The 25,909-nt window shown below is 37.0% G+C and overlaps 1 protein-coding gene across 4 annotated transcripts in view; it reads right to left on the bottom strand.

Moving 5' to 3' along the window:
* The window catches only part of RBM25 (RNA binding motif protein 25), a 53,215-nt gene extending 27,537 nt beyond the window's left edge, over positions 1-25,678 (bottom strand). For 2 of the 4 annotated variants that reach the window (XR_003682053.2, XM_028496126.1), the window contains exons 1-6: positions 18,338-18,454; positions 18,105-18,225; positions 12,387-12,436; positions 10,336-10,503; positions 4,900-4,957; positions 2,026-2,186 (exon numbers count right to left, since the gene is read on the bottom strand). Coding sequence is in view for 3 of the 4 variants with exons in the window: in XM_028496126.1 (XP_028351927.1) it covers positions 2,026-2,186; positions 4,900-4,957; positions 10,336-10,503; positions 12,387-12,436; positions 18,105-18,225; positions 18,338-18,379 (600 nt within the window). In the remaining variant the exon portion in view is untranslated. Of the gene's footprint in view, positions 1-2,025; positions 2,187-4,899; positions 4,958-10,335; positions 10,504-12,386; positions 12,437-18,104; positions 18,226-18,337; positions 18,455-19,653; positions 19,764-25,497 lie in introns of those variants that run through there. The other 2 variants (XM_007107202.4, XM_007107201.4) reach the window with 2 other exon arrangements.
* Between the last annotated feature and the right edge of the window lie 231 nt (positions 25,679-25,909).

The raw sequence follows: 25,909 nt of genomic DNA, 5'->3' as shown, positions 1-25,909 counted from the left end.
AGCCTGTGCTCCGCAACGGGAGAGGCCACAACAGTGAGAGGCCCGCGTACCACAAAAAAAAAAAAAAAAAAAAAAAGTCACACGATTATACATTTCCTTATTTATTACGTAACTATACAGTGAAGTGATTTACTTCATGCTCAGAGAACACCATCTGCAAATGCCACCATTTAAACCGCCTCACAAGCTAAATTTCAAGCACAGTAAAACAATGAATCCAGGGAATTATACAAAAAACTTTGAAGACACTGAATGCATGCTTTATTTTAAAAAAGAATTCAGTTATCACAGCAAGGAAAATCTAAGAAGTCTTGCTGCAGACAGTTGGCTTTTTTGAGGTTTTACTGGTATGACAGGCAATAGTGCCGATATGAGATAAAATACAATTTTTCTGGAGTGTAAATTGTGTTACTTCCTTTTAAAGCTAGCAAAAGACAGTAAGATTACCAGGTGAGCAACATAACTGCAACTGTTATAATAAAAGTTCACCCCATTCTTGTTATGAGCAAGACCTTAACCCAGGTTCTGTGGAGGTACAAGATGAAAAAACATAGTCTGTGAATTTATTGTCCTGTCTATCTTATAATCAGAGAATGCAGGATACGGGAATGAAACAGGGCACAAGGAGCTGTGAGAGAGCGATACAAACAATACATACTACAAAGCAGACTGACGTAACAACAGTAAAATCCTGTTTTATATGAGAAGAAAGGATTTAATTCTGCCTGAGCAGAATCTAGGACTGATGTCAGCTATATGAATCAAGCAACATTTTAACTATATGGATAGAATTTCAACAGGGAGCTTGGATGAGCAACAAGGACATCAAAGCACAAAGGAGTTTGTAGGGATACATGACTGACACATGAAGGGACTTGATGGAGAAAGCTAGAAAGGTAGACTGAAGCAAGCCTTGGATGCCATGCTAAGAATATGGGCTTTACACTGTGAGAAATTCAAAACCATTAGGATGCATGAGCAGGGGGCTGACATAATTATACTTATGTTTTAGAAATATGGGGCAGTACTGTAACAGGCAGATGAGAAGAAAACAATGTAGATAAATCAGTTAAAATACTATTAAAATCCAGAGAAAGACAAGATTAAGTGGAAAAAAAGCTGTTTACAAAATAATACTTCAGAATTCAATCCTCCATTTATAAAAGAAAAATAAACTCACATATTCCAATTAACACTATATTCACCCATACAGAGAAAAATGCCTGGAAGAATATGCAACAAAAATGTCTACAGTGCTTACTAATGATGATAGAATTATGGGTGATACTTAATGTCTTCTTTATAGGTTGCTCTATTTTTATGTATTTTTTTTTACAATGTTTTTGTAAAGGAGGGAGTGGTGGAACCAAGAAACCTATTTCTACTTTGAATGATAGTGAAAAGCCTGAAGAGAGCAAAAAGGCTGTTTTGTTTTTGTAGAGACAGAAAGGTAATAATGAATCTATTTTGGATCTGTTCAGCTTGACATGTCAAAAGGAACTAGGAAGGGAAAACAAGGAAATATACACTCAGGTTTTAGCTATTTTTTGCTTTGCTGAGAGGGAATAATAATGTATACAGTACAACATGCAAAAATTTCCTTTACCTTCACTTAATAGAGCCACCACCTGATGAAAGCAATAAGACTTATTTTCATTCATTTTAGAACCTGTGTACTTCTAAACGAGGGCAACTAATAAAAATTTTGTAGGTTGAAATATATTTTGTACTTACTTAAAAGCTGCCTTAATGAATTAGCTCTGTTTGGAATAGTCTGTACCAGTGTTTTCTCTGGCAAGTTAACCTTGTCCAGCCTCCCTTACTACCTTCATCCCAACCTGGAACAAGCAAACCAACAGTCATCCACCCACTATGGGCAGATAAAAGACTTAAAATAACTATAAACTATAAAAAACACCCTCTTGATGATCTTGTGAAGCCCCGTATTAGATTTTTTATAATGAGAAGTATTTACACTGAAAGAGCACAGCTGGCCTAGAGAAGACAATGCTATAGAAAACATACCCCATTAGAAGCTTTCTTCTTTGCTTTCCATTCATCCAGTTGTGCCTTTGTCTTTGCATCAACTTTAACAAGTAGCTTCTTCTCTCCAATCTGCAGGTCATGCAATAACCTGAGTGCACGGAGGGTTGATTCAGGCTCCTTATACTCACAGAATCCGAAGGCTATCAATGGATGTAAAGAATTAGTGAAATATCAATACAATTATGAAAGATGAAAAATATTTATGAAAAATTGAAATCATTACAGACCAAACATTATAATACAGGGGTTATTTATTTTGTCACTCCTCCCTTTCCTGAAATTACCTTTGATACGGATTTCACTTTTAGTACCCTCAAACAACCAAAAGAAAAAAGAGAAAACAAAAACAGGGGAAAAGAAGAAAAATTCTCATCAGGCAAATTGCTACTTATTACAAGTGCTTATAAAATATTTAGCAGAATCAACAACTTTCATGATTAATTCTTTTAATTATTTCATCAATTTATTCCATCCTGACTTCCTAACAGCTACAGATAAGTGAAAACAGGCTTCCTGAAGCTAAATACAGCATTTTCAATTCAGAGATGTTAAACTACAAGAGTACTGATCTTTTACTCTAGTTACCAGTCTAATTTTTCTGTATCTGTTTCATTTTAATAACTAGTCTCACCATTATTACCATGACTTTAAACAGATATTAAAACAAAATTAAATTTAAAAAAGAGTAAACATTGAAAATAAAATTAAACAAGTGAATCCAAATATATATACAGTTAATGATACAACCACATATTGTGAGTGATTTTAAAACAGAAAATTTGACCATAGATTTAAGTTTGATATATCCTAAGGACAAAAAGACCTGTCTATAAAAAAGAAAAGTTCAATAATCATATTGTTGATGACAGTATTGGTGCTACTGGTCTGAAACTGCTGTTTGTGAAATGTGAGATGATAATAATAATAAATAATAATTATTTTATAGTCTATCATCCCCTGTGTTGAAGCTCAGGATTCTAAATGTGGAAGAAAGGAAATATAGACATATGACAGAAAAGATTAAATAAAAAACTTTTAGGCTTGAATTTGAATTAATGTGCACTGGCAAAGCAAAGACCACACCACTCCTACCATGAGTACACCTCATTTCCAGATGGCCATTTTGAAAACAATTTCCCACTGAAAGGAATCAGAGCTTCTTGAGAAATGGCTGATACCAAGTCAGGGGCAGAAAAACTACTAGCTGAGTTCTGAATATCTTGTCATCCTAGATAACAAGGAAGCTATCAAAGGCATTTAGGCTTGTGTCAAAAGTCACCACAGATCTAATTTCCAGAGGCAACTTGAGAAAACTTAAGCTTCACTAGTGATAATGACAACTAATCCACATTAAATATAATAATAACAAATTGAATATGCTTCAATCTAGAACTTCAAAATACTTTAAAAAAAAATCACTGGTAGAGGATGCTGAGAACATAAGATCATTCTTTTGAAAAAATGAAAGAACCAAAGCATTTATCCTGTTTTTCTTATAGAAATTATACCTCTAAGTAACCAAATAGTATATGGAGGAAGAAGTTTATCCTTATAGATGTATTCTACTAACAAATGAAGATTTTTCTTCAATGAAGGAAAGACAGAATTCTTCCAAATAGACTGTTACATTTTGCAACCCCCCAGTGAGGGAATCAACACAGGCACTTACAATCAACAGCTCCTACCATTAAAAAAAACCCCAACAAACAAAAACCCCAATATGACTCCTAATGACAGAGCACTACCTTTAGAGAATTCTTACATATAAAAACAATCAACAAAAATAACGCACACAAACTCAAATCTGATCAAGTCTCGAGCTACAACTACCAACCAGTTTACATTACAATGCAGAGGATAGAGATGCATGGTACATAATTCTACTGGAGCTGCAATAAGCAAATCCAGACTGAAAAAACACTACTGGGCAAATGACCCAGTTTCGCCAACACATAATTTCAAGGGAAATAAGAGACACAGAAGAACTAAAAATATTAAAAGAGATTCAAAAATATGTCAATCAATTGCAATGCACAGACTTTATATGAATCCTGAATCAAAAAAACTATTTAAGAAACTGACATTTAAGACAGCTGGACATCTGATCATTGACTGGACACTGACTGAATGTTGGATATCTGAATACTGACTTAATAATTATGAGAAAGGTGGTTTTTTTCGTCTTATAATTGTATTTTAGATATGTTTTTTTTAAAAGACCTTATCTTTTAGAGACATACTAAATATTTACAGACAAAATGATCTGGTGCTCAAGATTGCTTAAAAATAATACAAGAAGGAAATGGGTAGGGTACAGGTTAAGCACAAATGGCACAAGTTGATAAATGTTAAAAAGCTAGATGATGAGTACATGAGAGTTCATCATACTATTCTGCTAATTTTATATACGTATGATTTTTTCCATAATAAAAGTGTTCAAAGGATGTGTATCAAACAGGTGTCTCTACCAACTAGTATGAAAAGAACAGTTTGCTTTCAAGACTAAGAAGTTATCTCATCACCTCTTCCCCTACTTTCTTCCTAAGTCCTAAATGTTCCATCTTGATCATACACTCCTGCTCTGAAACAAAAAGGACTTCTTAAAGTAATCTTATAAGAAACCAGTTAGTCTGAATAATTTTTTTCCCTCTCCTACTTCCTTCACGTTATCCTTTTCTACTTTCTAATCTCAACTCTCAGCCAACATCTTCCCAATTGCCTTTAATCCTATTAAAGAGTGAAGACAGAGTGCTAGTAGAACACTCTTACGGTTAAGGACAATGAGAGTAAAAGCAAATGTACTTATGCACAAAGGTTAAGATGATCTCAATAAATAAGGAAAAATTTACCTACCTTGAAGTTTTCCAGATGCGCCTTGTACTCTCTTCCAGCTCAAAACCAAGCCACATTTCTGTAAAAGAAAACAAAGATCTTTACCACCTAAGCTAGTTTACCATGCAAATAAGAGCACAATTATATTCCCGCTAGGAAAAAATAGAAGTTAAAAAAAAAAAAATCTTGTCAGCAACTAAATTTTGCAATTCCCACAAACCTACTATATGAAAGAAACATACAACAAATCATTTTAAAGGAAAACATACTCTTACTGATTCTTATTTGCAGAAAACTGCCTACCTTTCAATAAATTAGACACTTTACAGTTATATTTATCCTACAAATATATATATAAAACCAAAATGCCCAAATATTATTACAGTTAAACTGTAAAAAATTTAAGTAAATATTGAGTTCATAAAGACTATGTTTTAAAACACATGTATATATTATAAAAGATTTTTAATGACACAGGGAAATGCTTAGCATGGGATGCAAAAATACCTTGAACCATGAAATTGCAGATATACAATAAGATTTTTAACTATGTAAAGAAAAAAATTTCCCATAGAATGATCAGAAATACTCCAAAATGTTAATGGGGCAGGTTGTCTGAGGGTGGGATATTATTACACTTTGTTTACTTCCAAAGTTCTTAAATATTATTTCTAATTATTAAAGTAAAAACAAAGGTTTAAAAAAAGTTTTGTGGAAAATAATAAGTGAAGATTGCCTGTCAAAGCTGAGAAATAAGTGGATTTTTCTTGAAGGGAAAGGTATTTCCCTTCAGAGAAATTACTAAAATGATAGTCAAAGAATTGGGACTTCCCTGGCAGTCCAATGGTTAAGACTCGCGCTTCCACTGCAGGGGGCGAGGGTTTGATCCCTGGTTGGAGAACTAAGGTCCCACATACTATGCAGCGTGGTATGAATGAATGAATGAAAAAATAGATAGATAGACAGAAAATTTCCCAGGACGTCCCTAGCAGCACAGTGGTTAAGAATCTGTCTGCCAATGCAGGGGACATGGGTTTGAGCCCTGGTTCAGGAAGATCCGTGGAGCAACTAAGCCCATGCGCCACAACTACTGAACCTGCACTCTAGAGCCCGCGAGCCACAACTACTGAAGCCCGCCCGCCTAGAGCCCTTGCTCCGCAACAAGAGAAGCCACCGCAATGAGAAGTCAGCGCACCACAATGTGGAGTAGCCCTTGCTCGCCGCAACTAGAGAAAGCCCGCGTGCAGCTATGAAGACCCAACACAGCCAAAAATAAAAATAATTAAAAAAAAAAAATCCACCTGCCAATGCAGGGGACATGGGTTTGATTCCTGATCCAGGAAGATCCCACATGCTGCAGAGCAACTAAGCTCATGTGCCACAACTACTGAGCCTGTGCTCTAGAGCCCGCGAGCCACAACTACTGAAGCCCGTGAGCTCTACAGCCCATGTGTCGCAACTACTGAGCCCGTGTGCTGCAACTACTGAAGGCTGAGAGCCTAGAGCCCATGCGCCGCAACAAGAGAAGCCACTGCAATAAGCCCCCACTCTCCACAACTGAAGAAAGCCAGCGCGTAGCAACGAAGACCCAATGCAGTGCCCCACCCTCAAAAAAAGAAAATGAAAATTGTCCGTAAGGTCAAACATAGCAAGAGAGAACAGCAGCAGAATTCAATAAAATTTTGCAAAGACAAAAGACAAACGGATGGATAATAACTCATTCAGTAGATCAAAGAAAGCTATGACACCAAGTCTACAGAAGCAGATACCGATAAGAAGAATTAAGCTAACTGATTCTACAAAACCCAGTGGATCCAGACTGCGGGGGAAAGGTACAGGGGAGAATGGGGCTTAAGTGTGAAGCTGAATAAAAACAGGTTCTTGCCTGATAATACAAATATGGAATAATCAAAGCCTCAGAGGTTTCAAGCAACTACCCTATCCCCAACCCCAGAGAAGATAGCCTGAAGAGTTACAGTCTGAAGAAAGTGAACAGAACAAGCTTGGGATGTGGAGCACCAGATCTGAAAGATCTGTATGAGATACAGAGTGACTAAGAAGGGAAGAAAGTAAAGGTATAAGAAGTGCTTGAACTCAGTCCTGCATCTGCAACCTCACACAGGCAGCCAATCATAAACTCAGTAGGCATAAAATAGGAAATTTTCTAGAGAAACCAACCAGCCTCAAAGAAAAGACGCCACGGATTAACATTTAAAACCTCTGGCTGCCATTTAGATTACCCTACAAAGATGCCCAACATTTTACAAGTTCAGCTTACGCACACAAAAAGGCTTTTAATCCCTAACTCTTAAATATGGACAATCAAGGATCACCAGACATCTAAGTAAAGCCTTAAAAGTGAAAGAGAAATAGAAGAGAGAAATTCAGGAATCCAAAGACAGCTTAAAAAACACACTGCTGCATATATAAATCAACAACAGTTTTAAAAAGGGATGTTTCAGGGGCTTCCCTGGTGGCACAGTGGTTGAGAATCCGCCTGCTGATGCAGGGGACACGGGCTCTTGCCCCAGTCCGTGAAGATCCCACATGCCACAGAGCAGCTGGGCCCGTGAGCCATGGCCGCTGAGCCTGCGCGTCCGGAGCCTGCGCTCCGCAACGGGAGAGGCCATGACAGTGAGAGGCCCGCGTACCGCAAAAAAAAAAAAAAGGGATGTTTCAAACTGAAAACATACACGTATGTCCACACAAAAACTTGTACACAAATATTCACAGCATTATTATTCACAATAACGAAGTGGAAACAATCCAACTGTCCATCAACTGATGGACGGATAAACAAAATGTGGTACATCCATTAAATGGAATATTCTGGCCATAAAAAGGAACAAAGTACTGCTAACAAGCTACACTACAGATGAACCTTGAAAACATTATGCTAAATGAAAGAAGACAACACACAAAAAGCCACATATTCTAAAATTCCATTTACGTAAAATGCCCAGAATAGGCAAATCCACAGACAGAAGGTACAACAGTGGCTGCCAAAGGCTCAGGGGAGGAGAAAATGGGAAGCATTGTTAATGGGTACAGGGTTCCTATCTGGGGTGGTAAAAATGTTCAGGAATTAAGACAGTGGTGATGTTTGCACAACTTTCTGAAAATACTAAAAGCCACTGAACTGTATATTATAAAAGGGTGAACTTTCTGGTATGTGAATTATATCTCAATAAAGATGTCTTAAAAATGTCCTCCCAATGTTCTACTTTGGGAAAAAAAATGGCATCATCTTATAAAACTGTAGATAAGCATGCCCCATGACTCAGAAATTCCACTTCTAAGAGAATACATGACAGAATTTCTTTCATGTTCATCTAGGAAGACGTGCTATTACCACTAATTATATAGCAAAACATAATATCAAAAAAAAAAGAGAAAACAATCCATATGACCATCAGTAAAAAATTTGACCATTTATGGCATATTTCTATAATGCAATGGTATACAACAGTGAAAAGTAAACAAACTAGAGCTACATATAGGCTGGGTGAAAAAAGAAAATTGTGGAGGAATACAGAACTAAAACTTAAAAATAATAAATTTTTATTTATATATATAATTAAAGTAAAAAATAGGATAGGAATGATAAACACCAAACTTAGGATAGTGGACTACCTCTGGTTATTACCTCTGTGGAAGAAAGAAATGGGAATTAGAACCTTCATGTTTTGTTTCTTTGGGATAAAAATCTGAAGCTAGTATCACAAAATATTAAGATCTGACTAAGCTAGGTTTTGTGTTTATTTTCTAAATACCTTTTTAAAAACACTTTTTAAAGCAAGGATCACATGATTTATAAAAGAGAACTGGCAATAACGTATGTTACTGATAAAATGAAGAAGGAAAAGATTTTAAAATAACTTCTTAACACAGTGGAGATTATGGAGCGAGCGAGTATGGATAGTGTTATTTTTCATTAAAAAAATCATTCAGGGACTTCCCTAGTGGTGCAGTGGTTAAGAATCTGTCTGCTAATGCAGGGGACATGGGTTCAAGCCCTGGTCCGGGAAGATCCCACATGCTGCGGAGCAACTAAGCCCACGAGCCACAACTACTGAGCCCACATACCACAACTACTGAAGCCCGCATGCCTAGAGCTCGTGCTGCGCAACAAGAGAGGCCACTAAAATGAGAAGCCCGTGCGCTGCGATGAAGAGTAGCCCCTACTTGCAGCAACCAGAGAAAGCCCGCGAGCAGCAACAAAGACCCAATGCAGCCAAAAAAAAGTGCTTTAAAAAACATGTGCATGTAGCACCAGGATAAATTTTTAAAACTAAGAGAAAAAGGGAAAAATCAATGACCAAGTCAAAAAAACTTATGTATGCTCAGAATAAAAACTGCAAAAGGAGTCAATCAATCACAATTAGATGCTAAAATCATTGTTTTAAAGGTGGCTAAAGGACTCACATAGTCCCAAAATACTAACCCAGAGGTTACTTATTAGTGAAAAAGGGACTAAAAGTACCGTTACAATGGAGAGATCTGACCACCTTAACCAAGTAACTAAACTTAATACCACCAAAAATGGGACCAAGACACGTGGTATGTCTCTTGCTATGCTGCACCTGAAAACAATGCATCACCCATGAACCACTCTTACAAAGAATGCTTACTCCGAATCTAACTATGAGCAATCAATCAAATTCAAATTGGGAGACACATTCTGCAAAAGACCCAGGCACTTCAAAAACATCAATGTCATGAAAGACAAAAACAAAAACAAGCAAACAAAAAGAGGCAGGGAACTGTTCTACAATAAAGGAACTGTCTAAAGAAACATGACAATTAAATGCAATGTATAGGGACCTCCCTGGTTGTCTGGCGGTTAAGACTGCGCACTCCCAATGCAGGAGGGCCCGGTTTGATCCCTGGTGAGGGAACTAGATCCTGTATGCCACAACTAAGAGCCCACATGCCACAACGAAAAAGATCCCGCATGCCACAACTAAGACCCAGCACAGCCAAATAAATAAATAAATATTTTAAAAAAATAATAATAAAAATAAGTGCAATATATATATATCCCTGACTGGAAAAATTAAATATGAACTATATGTATTTTAATTAACAATACTATATCAGCCTTAAATTTCCTAAGTGTGATAATGGTTTTGTGAAAATGTAGGAGAGTATCCTTGGTCTTTGGAAATATAATAAGTATTCAAAGGTGAAATGTAATGTCACAACTTACTCTCAGCTTATTCAGAAGAAAAAAAAAATCGAGGGGTGTGTGTGTGCACACAAAGAGAGTATGTGTAAATATGGCAAAATGTGTTACAAGGGTGTTCACTATTCAATTCATTTAACTTTTCTGCAGGACTGAAACTTTTCAAAATAAAAACGAGAAAATAATTCAGAGCCCTCTTGCTAATTTTTCTTTAGTTTGAAATTTGTAACAACAAAAAATTTTAAAAATGAAAAATAAACAGTTTAACTTACAGCAAGGAGCTGTCTTATAAGCATGTCTGAGGCTTTTTCAGAAATGTTGCCAACAAAAACTGTAGTAGTAGGACCACAGTTTTCATCATTTTCTTTAGCCTTCAAGCCTGGATGATCCTTCCGTGCTCCCAAATGTTTTCCAACCATGGACACAGTGGGTACTAAGACCTAAAGTAATGAAAGACAATAAAATTTGAACTTGCAATTAAATTTGCTATCATGCTTAATGTAATAACATTAGGCTAAAAACATCAATTTTAAAGTATTAAATACATAGCACATCACCATTACAGGTTCTACATACTTAATCTAAAACTCCCAAAGCACATTTTTCATTAATGTGAACTTATTCATGACAAGTAAAGTTCCACTATTGGATTACCTTTCTTTTAAAAACAACTTGGAGGGCTTCCCTGGTTGCTCAGTGCTTAAGAATCTGCCTGCCAATGCAGGGGACACAGGTTTGAGCCCTGGTCCGGGAAGATCCAACGTGCCACAGAGCAACTAAGCCCGTGCGCCACAACTACTGAGCCTGCGCTCTACAGCCCGTGAGCCACAACTACTGAGCTCACGTGCCACAACTACCGAAGCCCACGGGCCTAGAGCCCATGCTCCGCCAATAAGAGAAGCCACCGCAATAAGAAGCCTGCACACCGCAATGAAGAGCAGCCCCCACTCACTGTAACTAGAGAAAGCCCGCGCGCAGTGATGAAGACCCAACGCAGACAGAAATAAATGAATAAATAAATTTATAAAAAAACAAAAATAAAAACAAAAACAACTTGGAAAGAAATTATTTTATGTTTAAGACAATGTTTAAATGTTTAAGACATCGTAAATCTCTGCATTCATATAAAAGGAAATTTCAATTATCCCTGCTAATTTTCTTGTAGAATATTCAAATACTCCCATAGCACTCCCCCACACTTAAAGTTTACCTTTTCCCAGTTACTTGTGTTTCTATCTTATTTTCCCTTCATAACATTCAACTTCCCAGAGGAAAGAAATAGTCTTATCCATCTTTGTATTTGAAATTGAATTGAGCAAAACATCCACAGTAGGCACTGAAGTGGTGAACTGGGGGAGCTGCCTTTTCCTAGGCTAAAATGCAAGAGGGTAAGAGTACCTGTCATGTGGAGGTTTCCCAATAAATGTTTCCCAATGAATGTCCAATGCAAGAAAAGCTGGACTCCCCCTTGGTCTGCCTCACAGCAGATTCCCATTTGTTCATGTAGTTCCCATCTCATCACCCTTTTAATATAAATAACACTCCCCGCCCTTTTCAAAACCCACAGGTAGACAAACAGTTGAAAGTAATGAGACCTACTCTCCCTCACAATGAATTATAAATTAAGACTGATATTTTACTAATTAACGCAAAGAAAATTTTTAGTTAAATAAATGTTTTAAGAGGGTTACTATTTATTCACATTATAGTATACTAGCATTCTTAACTAAGATGCCTAGAGTGTACAGAGCTTTTATAAATGTAGAGAATTAAAGTTCAAGACATAAGACTGAATAATGAAACATTTCAGCAGAGGAAAGGCTTCAATAAAACTTTACAAAGCTTGAAGGTATCATACTAGAGGACAAAGAAAAAAATAGCTTGGAAGAAGCTAAAAGTTAGGTAGGTGGGAGGAAAGAGTAGAAATATATTCAACTTTCATTTCAAAATTTAGATTTCTGCTAGATCATTCCTTTTTTTTTCTTTTAAGAAATCAGACATGTCAGATCACTTCTCCTATCTCCCAGGATCAAGACACAAGGGCATGATGAAAGAGTCAATGTCTAAATCTGAAATAACAGTATATGAAGAGTCTAGAGAATAAGAGGGAAATCACTAAACTATTTAGGGAGCATATTTTAGGGGCAATTGCTTATATGCATAGAGTGAAAACAATACTTATTTAAATAAGTAGTATGATATACATGGATGCTCTTATTCCCTATTATTCTTTTAAACATTTAAAATAATTTATCTGGGCTTATAAAGTTGTTCAGATTTAAAAGCAGTGGCACTCCTAATTCCTCCTTAAAGTTATACTTACAGTTGGAGCAGGAGCCATAATGCTCATTGGTACAGGAATCATTGGAGTCCCTAAGAAAAAAGCATAATGAATCTTAAGGATATAATTATATATACAATTATATACCGTATATCAACTACATGCCATACATATAAGTACCTCCAACTCATAGTTCTTTTAAGGGGAAATGTAGGATTAATGAAAATGAGAAATTAATGGATATTTTTCAAAAGCAACATAGCTATCAGGTTGGTCTATTAAATTAACTTACAAGCAAAAAGACTTTCTAAAAGCAAAAAGACTACCACAGCCTGCTTTTGCCTTAAGGAGTAAAACTGGATAGTTATCAATTCATGTTCATCTAGTTCAGTACATTCTCAAAACCAGCAACTTTCATACAGATTTGCTTACAGGTGAACAATGGTATTAACGACTCCTTTAAAGGTAAAAATAAATGCTTTGAAAGTTAAAAAACAAAAGCATCAAATAAGAAATTAATCTGGAAACATAGGAAGAATCTTGTTATTCCTGGTTATTTAATAAAAGCAAAAATCATGAAAAAAAATTAGATTAGTAATCTCAGTCACTGTCAAAGAGAAAAAAAAAATCTCTAAGACAAGCATCTACTGCCCTAAGGGTTTAAGACAGCTATCAATGGGCTATCACTATTGACATCTTAGTGGAATCTGCAATTTTGTTTTCAACTAAATTGTTTACTAATCAATAGTTGCTACACTGACAGTCCTTGTGTACATAAGTAATGACGAAATCTTACCATTTGAGAACTAAGAAAAAGGTTGCAATGAGGGTAAAATCAGTAAAAGATCTGTCTACTAAAACACAAATTTTAAAATGCTTCTAGAAGTATCTCAAGAAGTTCTGAAATCACTTTTCGGTTCAAATTTAGCATCAACTTAAGATAACTGTCCATCTAAGACTGGTAATAAACTCTTTTAACAACTATCCATTTATTTTCCAATATAACCTATTTAAAATAACCTCAGTTTTAAACAAAATTTTTAGAAGATGAAAATCAAGATACTTATCAATAAGCCTACAGAAGACTGTACAAAATAGAAAAAAAAAGACTGCAGAATCAAACTTGGGTTCAATTCTTGGTTCTATCACTTTTAGCTATGCAAACTTGGGAAAGCTCTGTAACCTCAGCTTCAGTTTCCTCAATTCAAATGAGGTAATTATTTTCTCAGATTGCCTACTAACTGGGATCATTTATGTGGAGCACTTAAATAGGTGGATACTCAAAACTATCATCAACTCTTAATTTTTCACTTTTAACTTTGCAAAACAAAAGCAAATACTCCATTTACCAACTGTAATCTGTGCAGAACCTCTTCCACAGGTAAACTTTCTATTTAAGAAAACCTTAAGAAAAAGACATTTTGAAAAAAACTTTTTTTCCTTTTTAATAGTTACTAAAAGGTTTAATAGTATGGTTCCCACCTCAACTTACTAATTTCACGAAATGCAGAATTTACAAAAATGTATTGCTGCTCATTACAGATCTATGCATGCTACGGTAAAAAAAAAAACAAAAGGCAAAGTGCACAAAGTGTAAACAGTGTATATACCAGCTGAGGTATGAAAAAACAAGTAGGGTAGAATAAACATAAGCAAACACAGTGGGATATACATTACATCTCTGGAGAGCTACACACCAGAAACTGATAAGAAAGACTCCCCCCCCTTTGGGGAAGGGAATGCTCATGAACTATGGGGGGAAAACTTCCTTTAATCTATAGCATGCATTACTTTTTAAGGAAAAATTATGTTTTTTTAAAATTTATTTTCTAATTTAATATATAATGTGATCGCCACATACGTTATCTCAGAGTTCAATTAATCGCACTAATAGGCAACACAAGAAAATTATACATGAATATGGGTATTGTGGTCTTGAATTATTTTACTAGTTTAGCAAGCATACTTCTTTTTTTTATTTTTTCAAGTATTGACGCTGCACACAGGATGCAGGTATGAATGAGCCAGCTGTAACTAAAGTCTGATTTATCATTCAAGTATGCTTCCCTAAACAGAAATGATACTGTATGCTATCACAAATGGAATCAGAATTGTTTAATAGTGTTAATACTCTGTGAACAAATGCCCACATTAGTATGGCACTGACCAAACAGACAAGAAGAAATACTGAAAATCTGGTTTTAAGGTCTGCTGACCCATCTTAAAAGATATACAAGGAGTAGCCTTAAGAGAAACATGGCCCATTTATCTTCCACTTCCATTTATAATTTGGTATAGTGTTCATCAGAAAACAAGTTACATTTAGTATGTGTTTTTTAAAAATTCAAAGGAATTTAAAATCTTTCCTATAAAACCAATATACTGGTAAGGAAATTAAGGAACTGATTTTTTCATTGCCACCTTTCCTGATTCTGAACAAGTGATTAAGCTTTATCTCCAATGCCTTAAAATTTCTTCAGAAATAGAAAGTAAACTATTCTTCCCTATAACTCTAATAACACAAACTTTGCTAAAAGTATCATGGTTATTAGTAAAAACTATCAAAAAATAGATCGTATTATGAGACTATAAATTAATGGAAAAAAAATATGGGGACCCCCTCAAATATAGATGCCCAAATGAAAGTGGCTCAGGACACTATCCTTCTCAAGTAGTCAACTGGTTTGATGGTTGACAAGTAATTTTTTTTGGTTTTCTGTTAACATCATTTTCTTAATCCCCCTTTTCGGGAGAAATTCCTTTACAGTCCATTACAGAGCAGTAAGTCACTGACTAAAATTCAGTAATTGTTACATGGAATAATAAACTGATAGTACTCAAACGTTCACACTAGGTCCCTGGCAGCAAGGGGTAACAAATACACGTCCATGATTAGCAAAAAGACCAACTTAAAACAGCCAGCTACAAGCATAAATGTCTTAAAGACTTGTACAAGTATTGCATTCTACTCCACAATACATATGCATAAGTAGTTGTTCTGATTTTTTTTTTTTTTTTTTAATTTTGGCTCCATTTCGTTGCTGCGCACGGGCTTTCTCTAGTTGCGGTGAGCGGGGGCTACTCTTCGTTGCGGCGCGCAGGCTTCTCATTGTGGTGGCTTCTCTTGTTGGGAGCATGGGCTCTAGGCGCGCGGGCTTCAGTAGTTGTGACACACGGGCTCAGTAGTTGTGGCTCGTGGACTCTAGAACACAGGCTCAGTAGTTGTGGCGCACGGGCTTAGCTGCTCCGCGGCATGTGGGATCTTCCCAGACCAGGGCTTGAACCCGTGTCTCCTGCATTGGCAGGCGGATTCTTAACCATTGTGCCACCAGGGAAGCCCTGTTCTGGTTTTTTTAAATTATGATTTACCCTCAAATTCCTGAAGTTTTAAATGATACCCCAGAAAAATTGCCATTTTTATCTTGTGACTTTTCACACTTACTTCAACACTGCTGTGTACTTCACCTAGGGGTAGGAGGCCCCCAAAGCTGAGCCTCTATAATGTACATGTTATGAATTAACACCCCATCATTATGAGCCAACTGCAACGTACTTTGGATTTTGCAACAGTCAAGCTCTTTAGTAAACACTGTTAACTTCAAACACATAATCCAATGGTTAAAGCCAGGTCACTGAAGTAGATCTTTCCTCAAAAAGAAATACTTCTGGATGGTTTACAAGATCATTTGTTCATTTCAGCCTGAATTACATAGATTCTATGTTAAAAGAAAATACTTCTAACATGCAAATTAAGGAGAACTCTTAGATACTACCTTTCAGAAGGGAAACTGGGAAACTGATTCTAAATGAAATGCTTTCAACTTCATCAAAATATAAAAATATGTGAACTACCACTCATAAACCAGAAGAAAACTCTTTTCTCCTAAGTCAATGTTAATTACAAACCTCAAGATAATGGTTCTCAAATGTGGGTTCTCTTAACTCTGCTTAAATGGATACCTATGAATCATCTGTGAACTTGATAAAAAGAGACTCCTGAGCCCCAATTTCTGAGGATTTGATTTAGTGGCTTGCGGTGGGGCCTTAAAATTTTTTTTATTTTTTTTTTAAACCTCATAAAACACTGGAGAGAAGCTTTTAAATAGTTATTTGGAGAGCTCTCCAAGATTTATTGTCAAGGATTTCCCTGGTGGCGCAGTGGTTAAGAATCCGCCTGCCAATGCAGGGGACACAGGTTCGAGCCCTTGTCCGGGAAGATCCCACATGCTGGGGAGCAACTAAGCCCATGCGCCACAACTATTAAGCCTGCGCTCTAGAGCCCGCGAGCCACAACTATTGAAGGCTGCGCGCCTAGAGCCCACAAGCCACAACTACTGAAGCCTGCACGCCTAAAGCCCGTGCTCTGCTACAAGAGAAGCCACCGCAATGAGAAGCCCGCACACCACAATGAATAGCCCCCGCTCGCCACAACTAGAGAATGCCCGCGCTCAGCAACGAAGACCCAATGCAGCCAAAGATAAATAAATTAATTTAAAAAAAAGATTTCCTGTCAAGTATTAAAAAAAACAAGGCAGAATAGAAAACATAGGATGTTACTGTATATCGGTATCAAAAGAATAAAACAAAACAAATGGATAGAAAAATAAAAATATCTGAAAGGATAAAGAAACTAATAACCCTGCTTTGTTCCCCCTTTCAGTAAGGGGACTGTAACAAGTTATATGGGAATGTGAGAAAAATTTTCCACTGTATACCTTTTTTTTTTTTTTTTTTTTTGTATATCTTTTTGATTGATTTTTGAACGTATAGTTTTAAAAACGTATAATATTTAAAAATACTATACTATTTAAAACGTATAGTATTTAAAAATAAATGTATTACCTATATTTTTAAATAAAGACTTTCTAATTTCCCAGATGAGTCTGTTACTCAGCCAGAAATGAAAACTATCACCATAGGAAAATGAGACATCACATTTCCAGAATGCTAACAGCTCTTCTACCAACAGTCACATATGTATCATCTTCCTAAAGTTAATATTGCAATGACATAAAGATGGGTTAAAAAAAAACACAGAATCATTGGTGGGAATGTAAAATGGTGCAGCCACTACGGCAACGGTATGGAGGTTCCTAAATAACTAAAAATAGAGCTACCATATGATCCTACAATCCCACTCTTGGGCATATATCCGGAGAAAACTCTAATTCAAAACATACGTGCACCCCAGCGTTCACAGCAGCACTATTTACAATAGCCAAGACATGGAAGCAATCTAGATGTCCATCGACAGATGAATGCAAAAATAAGGTGTGGTATATATTTACAATGGAATATTACTCAGCCATAAAAAAGAATGAAATAATGCCATTTGCAGCAACATGGATGGACCTAGAGATTATCATACTAAAAGTCAGACAGAGAAGGACAAATATCATGTGACATCACTTACATGTAGAATCTAAAAATATGATACAAATGAACTTATTTACAAAACAGACACACAGACACAGAAAACAAACATGGTTACCAAAGGGGGAAGGGGAGAGAGAGAAATTAGGAGTTTGGGATTAGCAAATATGAACTATTACATATAAAACAGATAAAAAACAAGGATTTACTGTATATCACAGGGAACTATATTCAATATCTTGTAATAAAGTATAATGGAAAAGAATCTAAAAAAGTGTGTGTGTTTATATATATAAATAACTGAATCACTTTGCTGTACACCAGAAACTAACACAACACCGTAAATCAACTACACTTCAAAAACAACAACCGTATCCACAAACTTACCTGGAGGTACAGGTGGTGGAAAGCCAGGAAACTGTGGGGGTGGGATCCCTGGTGGGAGTGCTGGGATTCCCATGGGAGGGCGATTCAAATGAGGGGGGAAAGACATTCTTACCACAGCAGTCTAAAGAAAGAAATCATGACAAATCATGTTATTTGAAAACTTTACAATTTGATATGCTTGGTTTGTTGGCCTTCATTTTTAGAGTATCTGCAAAATTCTCAAGTTTTCTTACCCAAAGGAGTTGGCAAAGACCCTCTTTTCTCTGTCTGTCCATTGAGAATTTTTTAAACTTAGATCTTTTCTAAAATAAGTTCCCAAAATGTACACGATCTAAGTTCAGGATAGACTCCTACAGTCATATGGGAATACATATAAAGGAAGAAAAAAATTTTGAGGTTCAGTTAATATCCAAAAATTAAATACCAAACATCAATGAATCTTTTTAAATCAAACTCAGAATCCAGGAAGATATCTAATAGTTTTTAAGTGTTCTGATGCATTAATTTTTCATACACATCAGCACCCTGAAAACTAAATTTACAAAGTTAACAAAGTATTTGTTGATTCAGTGTTGGCCAGTTCTTCCAGGAAAAATGAATGTCTCAGTGACTTTCTACAAACCTGAGGGCGGAGGGGGGGACAACCTCCATATATCAGGTCACATAATAACCATTCAAATATAATGGTTCAAATATAAACCATTCACATACAACTTGTGACAATGAGGAAAAAAGTGGTAATTTTTCTTAAAGTTAAAAGCAAACCTCTTAACCATTCTTGAATGATATTCAATGAATGAATGACTGAAACTCAAGAATCAGACACTGGTATTTGATTTTTAAAAATACAAGAACACAATGAACCGTGTGATTTGGTTTGTGGTATCATTCCTTAATAAGAAACTTTTGTCTTTTAGCTAAATGAATACAAGTACTGGGCTTCCCTGGTGCAGTAGTTAAGAATCCGCCTGCCAATGCAGGGGACATGGGTTCGAGCCCTGGTCCGGGAAGATCCCACATGCCGCGGAGCAGCTAAGCCTGCGCGCCACAACTACTGAAGCCCGTGCCCCTGGAGCCCATGCTCTGCAGCAAGAGAAGCCACTGCAAGGAGAAGCCCACGCACCGCAACGAAGAGTAGCCCCCACTCGCCGTAACTAGAGAAAGCCTGCGAGCAGCAACGAAGACCCGACAGAGTAAAAATAAATAAAATAGAAGTACTTAAGACTTTTCCTCCCCCCAAATTTTATATTTTTGTCAACATACTCAAGTGTCCAGAACTACTGGAAAAAAAGTAGAAAAATGATGTTAGAATGCCCTAGTAGGATTCCATGCACCAATTTTAACAAGCAGCCAAAATAAGTGGGTTGAACTCCTATCAGTGATGCAGCTAAAAGTGGTGATTTGATTAATAGGAGATTTTCTGTTGGACACTAGGAAAAACTCCCCCACCTACATTCTGTAACTGAAGGAGTCTAGACTTTCAGAAGCTTTTAAAAAATGTTTTTCTCTATTATTTTCTTTTCTATGTTTTATATATTGTTTTACTCACCCTTTAGAAGAGAGAGGATAAAATGTGCATGTCTTCTACTTCCTCGCCCCTGATTCCAACAGTTTGGTATAATTCGTTGTATTCTTCTAAAATATCTTTCTAGACACAAGCTAATATATAATCACTTATGTTTCTCTGCAAACAATATAATCATACTATATTGTTATGTGCATTTCTCCCTCATCATTATTAACATCTTTTCATGTCAGTTGATAAAGTTCTATTCCATTCTTTATAATGCAATAAACTATTACTATATAGCTGTAACTAACCAACATTGATGATTCTCCACATTTTACCTCTTACAAATCATATTAAACATTCTTGGACATATTGGACATATAACTCTAAGCACCTGTGCAAGTAATTCTATAATACAGATCAGTACTGTATGTATCTACTCTTTACCTCCAAATCATCCTCCAAATCTAGTGTACAAATTAATATTACCACCAACAGTACATGGGTACGCCCTTTCCTCACCATCATTGCAGTAAATCTCCAGTGTGACAGGTAAAAAACACTGTTTCAACTTGCATTTCCCTAATCACTAGTGCGACTGAGTATCTTTCTGTTTATTAGATATTTCTTTAAAAAGCATGTCCTTCATCCTCACAGCTCTTCTTCCTCAGTATTCTTTTCACTTAATAAGTTAGGATATACAATATTCTGTAAAATCTAAACTTCAATTTCGAAAACACAGTACACTTAAAATATTTAGGAAACTTTACAAGTAAAATAAATTCCTAGAATGTTGTCGTATACCAGCAAATAAGGTACTGTAAATGCCTTAGATATTAAGTAGGTATCAACTTAAGTTAAAAAGAAAAATGTAACTAATTTAAGATTGTAAACGTGCTGAATTTTTTAATAATCTTTTTTAAAATACTTTTTTGCCCAAAACAAAAACAAATATTCCACATGGAAGGGGACAGGAGTGTATATCCTTTTAAAACATCGAGGGCTACTGTCCTACTTACAGAAGCTTTTATATTATCATTATAATACTCTATCTCAGCACTTTCTTAGGAGGGCAGTTGGTATTAATACCTGTTAAATAAATAATCAGTGAATGAATCAGTAAACAAATAAACTCTGAGAATCTCTTTAAATAAATTTATTAAGAAGCTACCATGTGCCATGGTAGCTTTGCTATTCTACCATTGCTATTCTAGCAATGACTCAGTACGTAGCCTCACAATGGTTACAAAGATTGGGCCATGAATTCATCTTTAGAATCACTTTTTCCCCAAGTACTAAATACAAATACTACTTTTAAAAAGAAACCTTCTAAGTTCTTGGTGTTTAAACTATTTTTCATGGTTTTCAAATGATTCCATTCTGTTAAGAGTTAACCAGACTATGTTTCAGTCTATGCTAATATACTCATTCCATTCACTCCAATTTTTCTACGAAGTATTTCCCTTTTATTTGGAACTGTTCAAAACTTGCTTATTTGTAGGCTAAACTTCGAAGGTGAAGGTAATCTTAATAAGATAACAGCCCCTCCTATGGAAATTCAGAAAACAAACATTTCTGATGATCTCTGATAAATACTAATATTCACTTTAAACATCCTAGGGACTTGCCTGCTGGCAGAGTGGTTAAGAATCTGCCTGCCAATGCAGGGGACACAGGTTCGAGCCCTGGTCTGGGAAGATTCCACATACCACAGAGCATCTAAGCCCGTGCACCACAACTACTGAAGCCCACGTGCCTAGAGCCTCTGCTCTGCAACGAAGAGTAGCCCCTGCTCGCTACAACTAGAGAAAGCCCACGCGCAGCAACGAAGACCCAACACAGCCAAAAAAAATCCTAAAATGAATATCAACCACTTACTTCAACATAAAGTTTGGTATACTTTGACATATGTGAAAATGAATGAGAATAAACTTTTATAATAAAAGCAGCTTATCATTTTTGCCTATAGTTGATAAACTGTAATACAATAAATTATACAGATAGTCAAAGTTGGTAGGTACTTTGTAGAATGAACTAGGGAAGAGAGCTAGGGAGTGCTTTATTTTAAACATGGTGGTCAGGTCTCACCAAGAAGGTAACATTTGAAGAAAGACTTACAGGAGACGGAGGCAGGAAACTCTATTCTGGGGGGCAACAGCCTTCCCAGCAAAGGAAACAGCAAATACAAAGAGCCTGAGGTGGGAATGCAGTGTTTGCAGGAGGAGTAACAAGGCCAACAGTTGGAGCACAGTACTGGCGGCAAGCTGGAGATGGGAAGGGGGTTCAAAGAGTGTAACGCTTTGTAAGCCGGTGTAAAAGTACGGGTTTTTACTCTGAATGAGATGGAAAACATCTGAAAGGATTTTGACTTGATTTATATTTTAACACTGTCACTGGCCACTATGTGAAGATAAGACTGGAGGAGAACAAGGGTAGCAAGAGACTACTGCAATAATCCAGACAAAAGAGATGGCCTAGAACAGGTGGTAGCAGTGAAGTCGTAACAAGTTATTGGTTTCTGTATATACTTTGAATGTGGTCAATTGCTGAGGGATTGTGTGTGGGGTTTGAGAGAGATGCAGAGGTTATTTTATTAGCACTGAAGTGACTTAAATAGCATTTAAAGAATACTTGAATAGTAGTGTTTCACTTTTAGAAGGTTCAAAGCATTTTCACCTGCTAAGTATGAAACTTTATGGCCCAAAGTAACAAAAACAAGCCCCTATGTTGGAAGTGTTCCCTATCTCGACTGTTGACAGTGGTCATACAGGTTTATATATTCATCAAAATTCACTGAAATTAAAATGGGTGCCTTTTACTGTATGTAAATTTTATCTAAATAAATTTGGTCTTCCCCAAAAAGAAAACAAACTTCTAAAGAAGCTTTACCTCTTCCCCTCAACATATGCATGCATTCTGCTTTTCTTTTTCACTTTTTTCTCTTTACTCTCTTAAACCACTTTTTCTGCACTCATGAGAATACTATTACTGCTTATATGCGTTCCTCCATTACAGATTTATCCCGATAGACACAAAGTATTTCACCAGGGATAGATTTACAGGCTAACTCCATCAGGACACTGTGTGCCAAGAAGCAACTGAACCAACAGATTCTCCTCAGCAAACACTCATATACAACTTAATCATTTATTCAATAAAACATCCAGCTCCAATTATTTACCAGGTTCTTTTCTAAGCATTATTTTTATTAGTTCTGAAAGAGCAAATTTTAAGTTATTATGTGTAGTTATACAGCCAGTCCAGTAACTCTACATTAAATATGAATGATTAGTGTGGCATGCACTGTTTCCTGCTCTGCTTATAGCCTTCAAGGTACAATGGACTGACATAACTGCCCCAGCCTAAGCAAAGCAAGCCTAACTAGAGAGAGAGAGATTAGTGGTAGCCTAGAGCTGACGTGGGAATAGGGAGTGACTTGCAAACAGAAAAGAGGGATTCTTTGGGGGTAATGGCTGCACAACTCTGCACATTTACTGCAAAACACTGAATTGTACATTTACAATGAGTGCATTTTATATGTTAATTATACCTTAATAAACGGTAGCAATACGACTTCAGGACAATTTCAGGCAAAACCCAGGTAAGACCGGTAGATCATACTGTACCAATATTAATTTCCTGATTTTGATCACTGTACTGTTGCTAATTAAGAGAATGTAACTGTCTGTAAAAAATACACACTTAAGTATTCAGGGGTTAAGAGGAACACCACATCTGCAACTTACTAGCAAAAGATTTCAGAAGAAAACTATGGAGATAAAAAGGAGAGGAGGATAAAGCAAATTGGTAAAATGTTAACATCTGGGGAATCTGGATGAAAGATATTTGAGAATTCTTTGAAGTTTGAAATTATGTCAAAATAAAAAGTTAAAAAGCAATATCAATTCTGGTTAGTGGAAATATGTTCTTTTTATTTTCTGGAGTTTCAAAATTCAAAAGAAGTTAGGAAGAAAGCTATTCAAAAACTTTGAGGAATCAATCAAAATTCTCATGAACAGCAGTGGTAGAATCAGAAAAAAATTATCAAGAGATTAAAAAAATAAACAGAATTTTTTATAAGATGTTAAAAGATTCAATGATTACTTCTGCTTCTATAGTATAAAAGTCAGTATGATTTTTCTCTAAATCATGTGTAAATGAAAAAGGTATATAGCTAACTTGCCTGTGGCCAAAAAAGAAAAAGGAAATTGGTAACCCCAAAAGATGAATTATTTAATAAAAATAACAGGTAAGATATTAATTTACTTTTGTTTACAAAAGCTTTCAACATTATCTCACTTAACCTACCAAATTACCTAGTGTAAATATATTATTCTTCTTTTACAGATGAAAAAGCTAACTTGTCCAAAAGAACACAATAAATGGGTAGGGACTCCACAGTCCCCACTATCCTGAAATTACCAATCCAAAGGCTCTTTTCTCTTATCACAATGCCTCTTTCTAGTAATGACATACCAATGATTAACTCTGACTTTATTTACAAAAGTCTACCCAGAGTACACTGGAAGAAATGTTAGAGTCAGGGTTAGGGTCTTGTATTGATACTTCACTGAAAATCCTTAAACAACAAACACTATCAGTTAATGTAGACTAAACACTATGTTACTTGGGTATTGCACTAAGGATTTCACACATTTTTTTTTCAATTAATTCCCAATTCCAATAACCTATGAAGTGAATACAATTGATAATCCTCATTTTACAAGTGAAGAAAACCAAGGCTTCAAGAAAAATTAAATGAGAATAGCACAGTATCTACTTGAATCGTGGAGAACTGATGACCACTGAATGCCTTTCTAAGCCTCTGAACATTTTTGGAAACAACCTTTTAGAAATTAAAGCTCCTAAAACTATATAAGAACTGTTTATACACTACTACCAACTACCCAATTCACAGTACTTCACACTATAGCAGTCTGGGGCAAGAGAAGTCCAATCTCCTCCCTCTTTTTGGTCGGCTCCACTCTGCCCAGTATCAAAATGGCTTTTCCATGGCAATATACAACCATATTACATAACTTCAAAAAAATCTTCATACTCCTACAACTACTTCGAAAAACGTGTTTTAAAAGTAGTATTGAAGACCCAAGAAGCATGAGAACGAAGCAACATATTTTAACATGAAGCTGGGTCCTCCCCTAGAATCAATGAAGACATAGTTTACTTTAACCTCCAGGGGAGGAAGGGGGCAAGGCCACAACACTCACCACAATCCACACCACTCACCACAATCTTGGACAAGCAAACCAACCAGAAGGATGCTAGAAAGGTGGGCAGTAGCTAAATTCAAGTCGGGGGCGGGGGGAGGGAGGGCAGTTCATTCGGTGGCGGGCTTTAGACGACCGAAGAAGGGACAGAAAACAGTTTGTGGCCAGCCCCCCGCTAAAAAATAAAAGGGTGGGTGCTAGCCGGCTTCTAGGCAGAGCCTGGGGCAATTGTATCCTAGGCCCGGAATATCTACCGCAGGGCTTCCGCAGGCTCAGGTTAGAAAGGGGCCTCAGGGAAGGGCTCCCCAGGGGCCGACCGAGAGTTTTGTGGCAAACGTGGAGCCCAGAATGGGCCGAGGCCTCTCTGTGGCGAGCCGTGGAAAGGAAAGGGAAAGTGGGCGACAATGCAAGGAGGAAGACTCTGGCAGTAGGTCCGGCCTCCACGGGCTCCTACTGGGCCCACTCGTTTTCGAGGCCTTAAAGAAGTGGAGAAACCCAAGCCTCGTGCCCGTGCCCATCCCCTCCCCCACCCCACCCCCACCCCCCCTTATCCCCATCCCACCCCGGCCCTTTCGCAGGCTCCCCGGCTTTCCCTCCTCCCCCAGCCGAAGTACCGTCTCCCGGTTTCCACACGCGTTCAGAGGAGCGAACTCACCCGCCGCTGAGGAAATTGTACTGTCTTCGCGGCCTTCCGGGCTCCAGGTTACGAGGGGGGGGGTCCACCAGCTCGAGATTTCTGCGCGCCGCTAACCGGGAGACTAGTGCCGAAGGGCCTACTCTCACAGGCCGCAAACACATCCGCGCAGCGCGGGGAGCTTCTGGAGGTCTTCCTATTGCCCGGCGTGCACTGCGGCTGGGGGCGTGGAGAGGAGGATCATAGAGAAGAGCGTAGGTAGGTAGTCGTCACTCTTGGCTCTGAATCACCGGGCAGCAGCGAATAACCATAGAGAGGAGCGCCTAATGAGGGCTAGAAAGGCTCGAGCTGTATGTTACGACCCACCCTGCCATTTTTGATTGGAGCTGATTGAATCTTATGATTACGCGACGCCATCTTGAGGTCAAGGTTC

Source organism: Physeter macrocephalus, chromosome 11, assembly GCF_002837175.3.
Source record: "Physeter macrocephalus isolate SW-GA chromosome 11, ASM283717v5, whole genome shotgun sequence".
Classification (NCBI taxonomy): Eukaryota; Metazoa; Chordata; class Mammalia; order Artiodactyla; family Physeteridae; genus Physeter; species Physeter macrocephalus.
The sequence above is the reverse complement of the archived record's forward strand: the minus strand, read 5'-3'. Positions and strand labels throughout refer to the sequence as shown.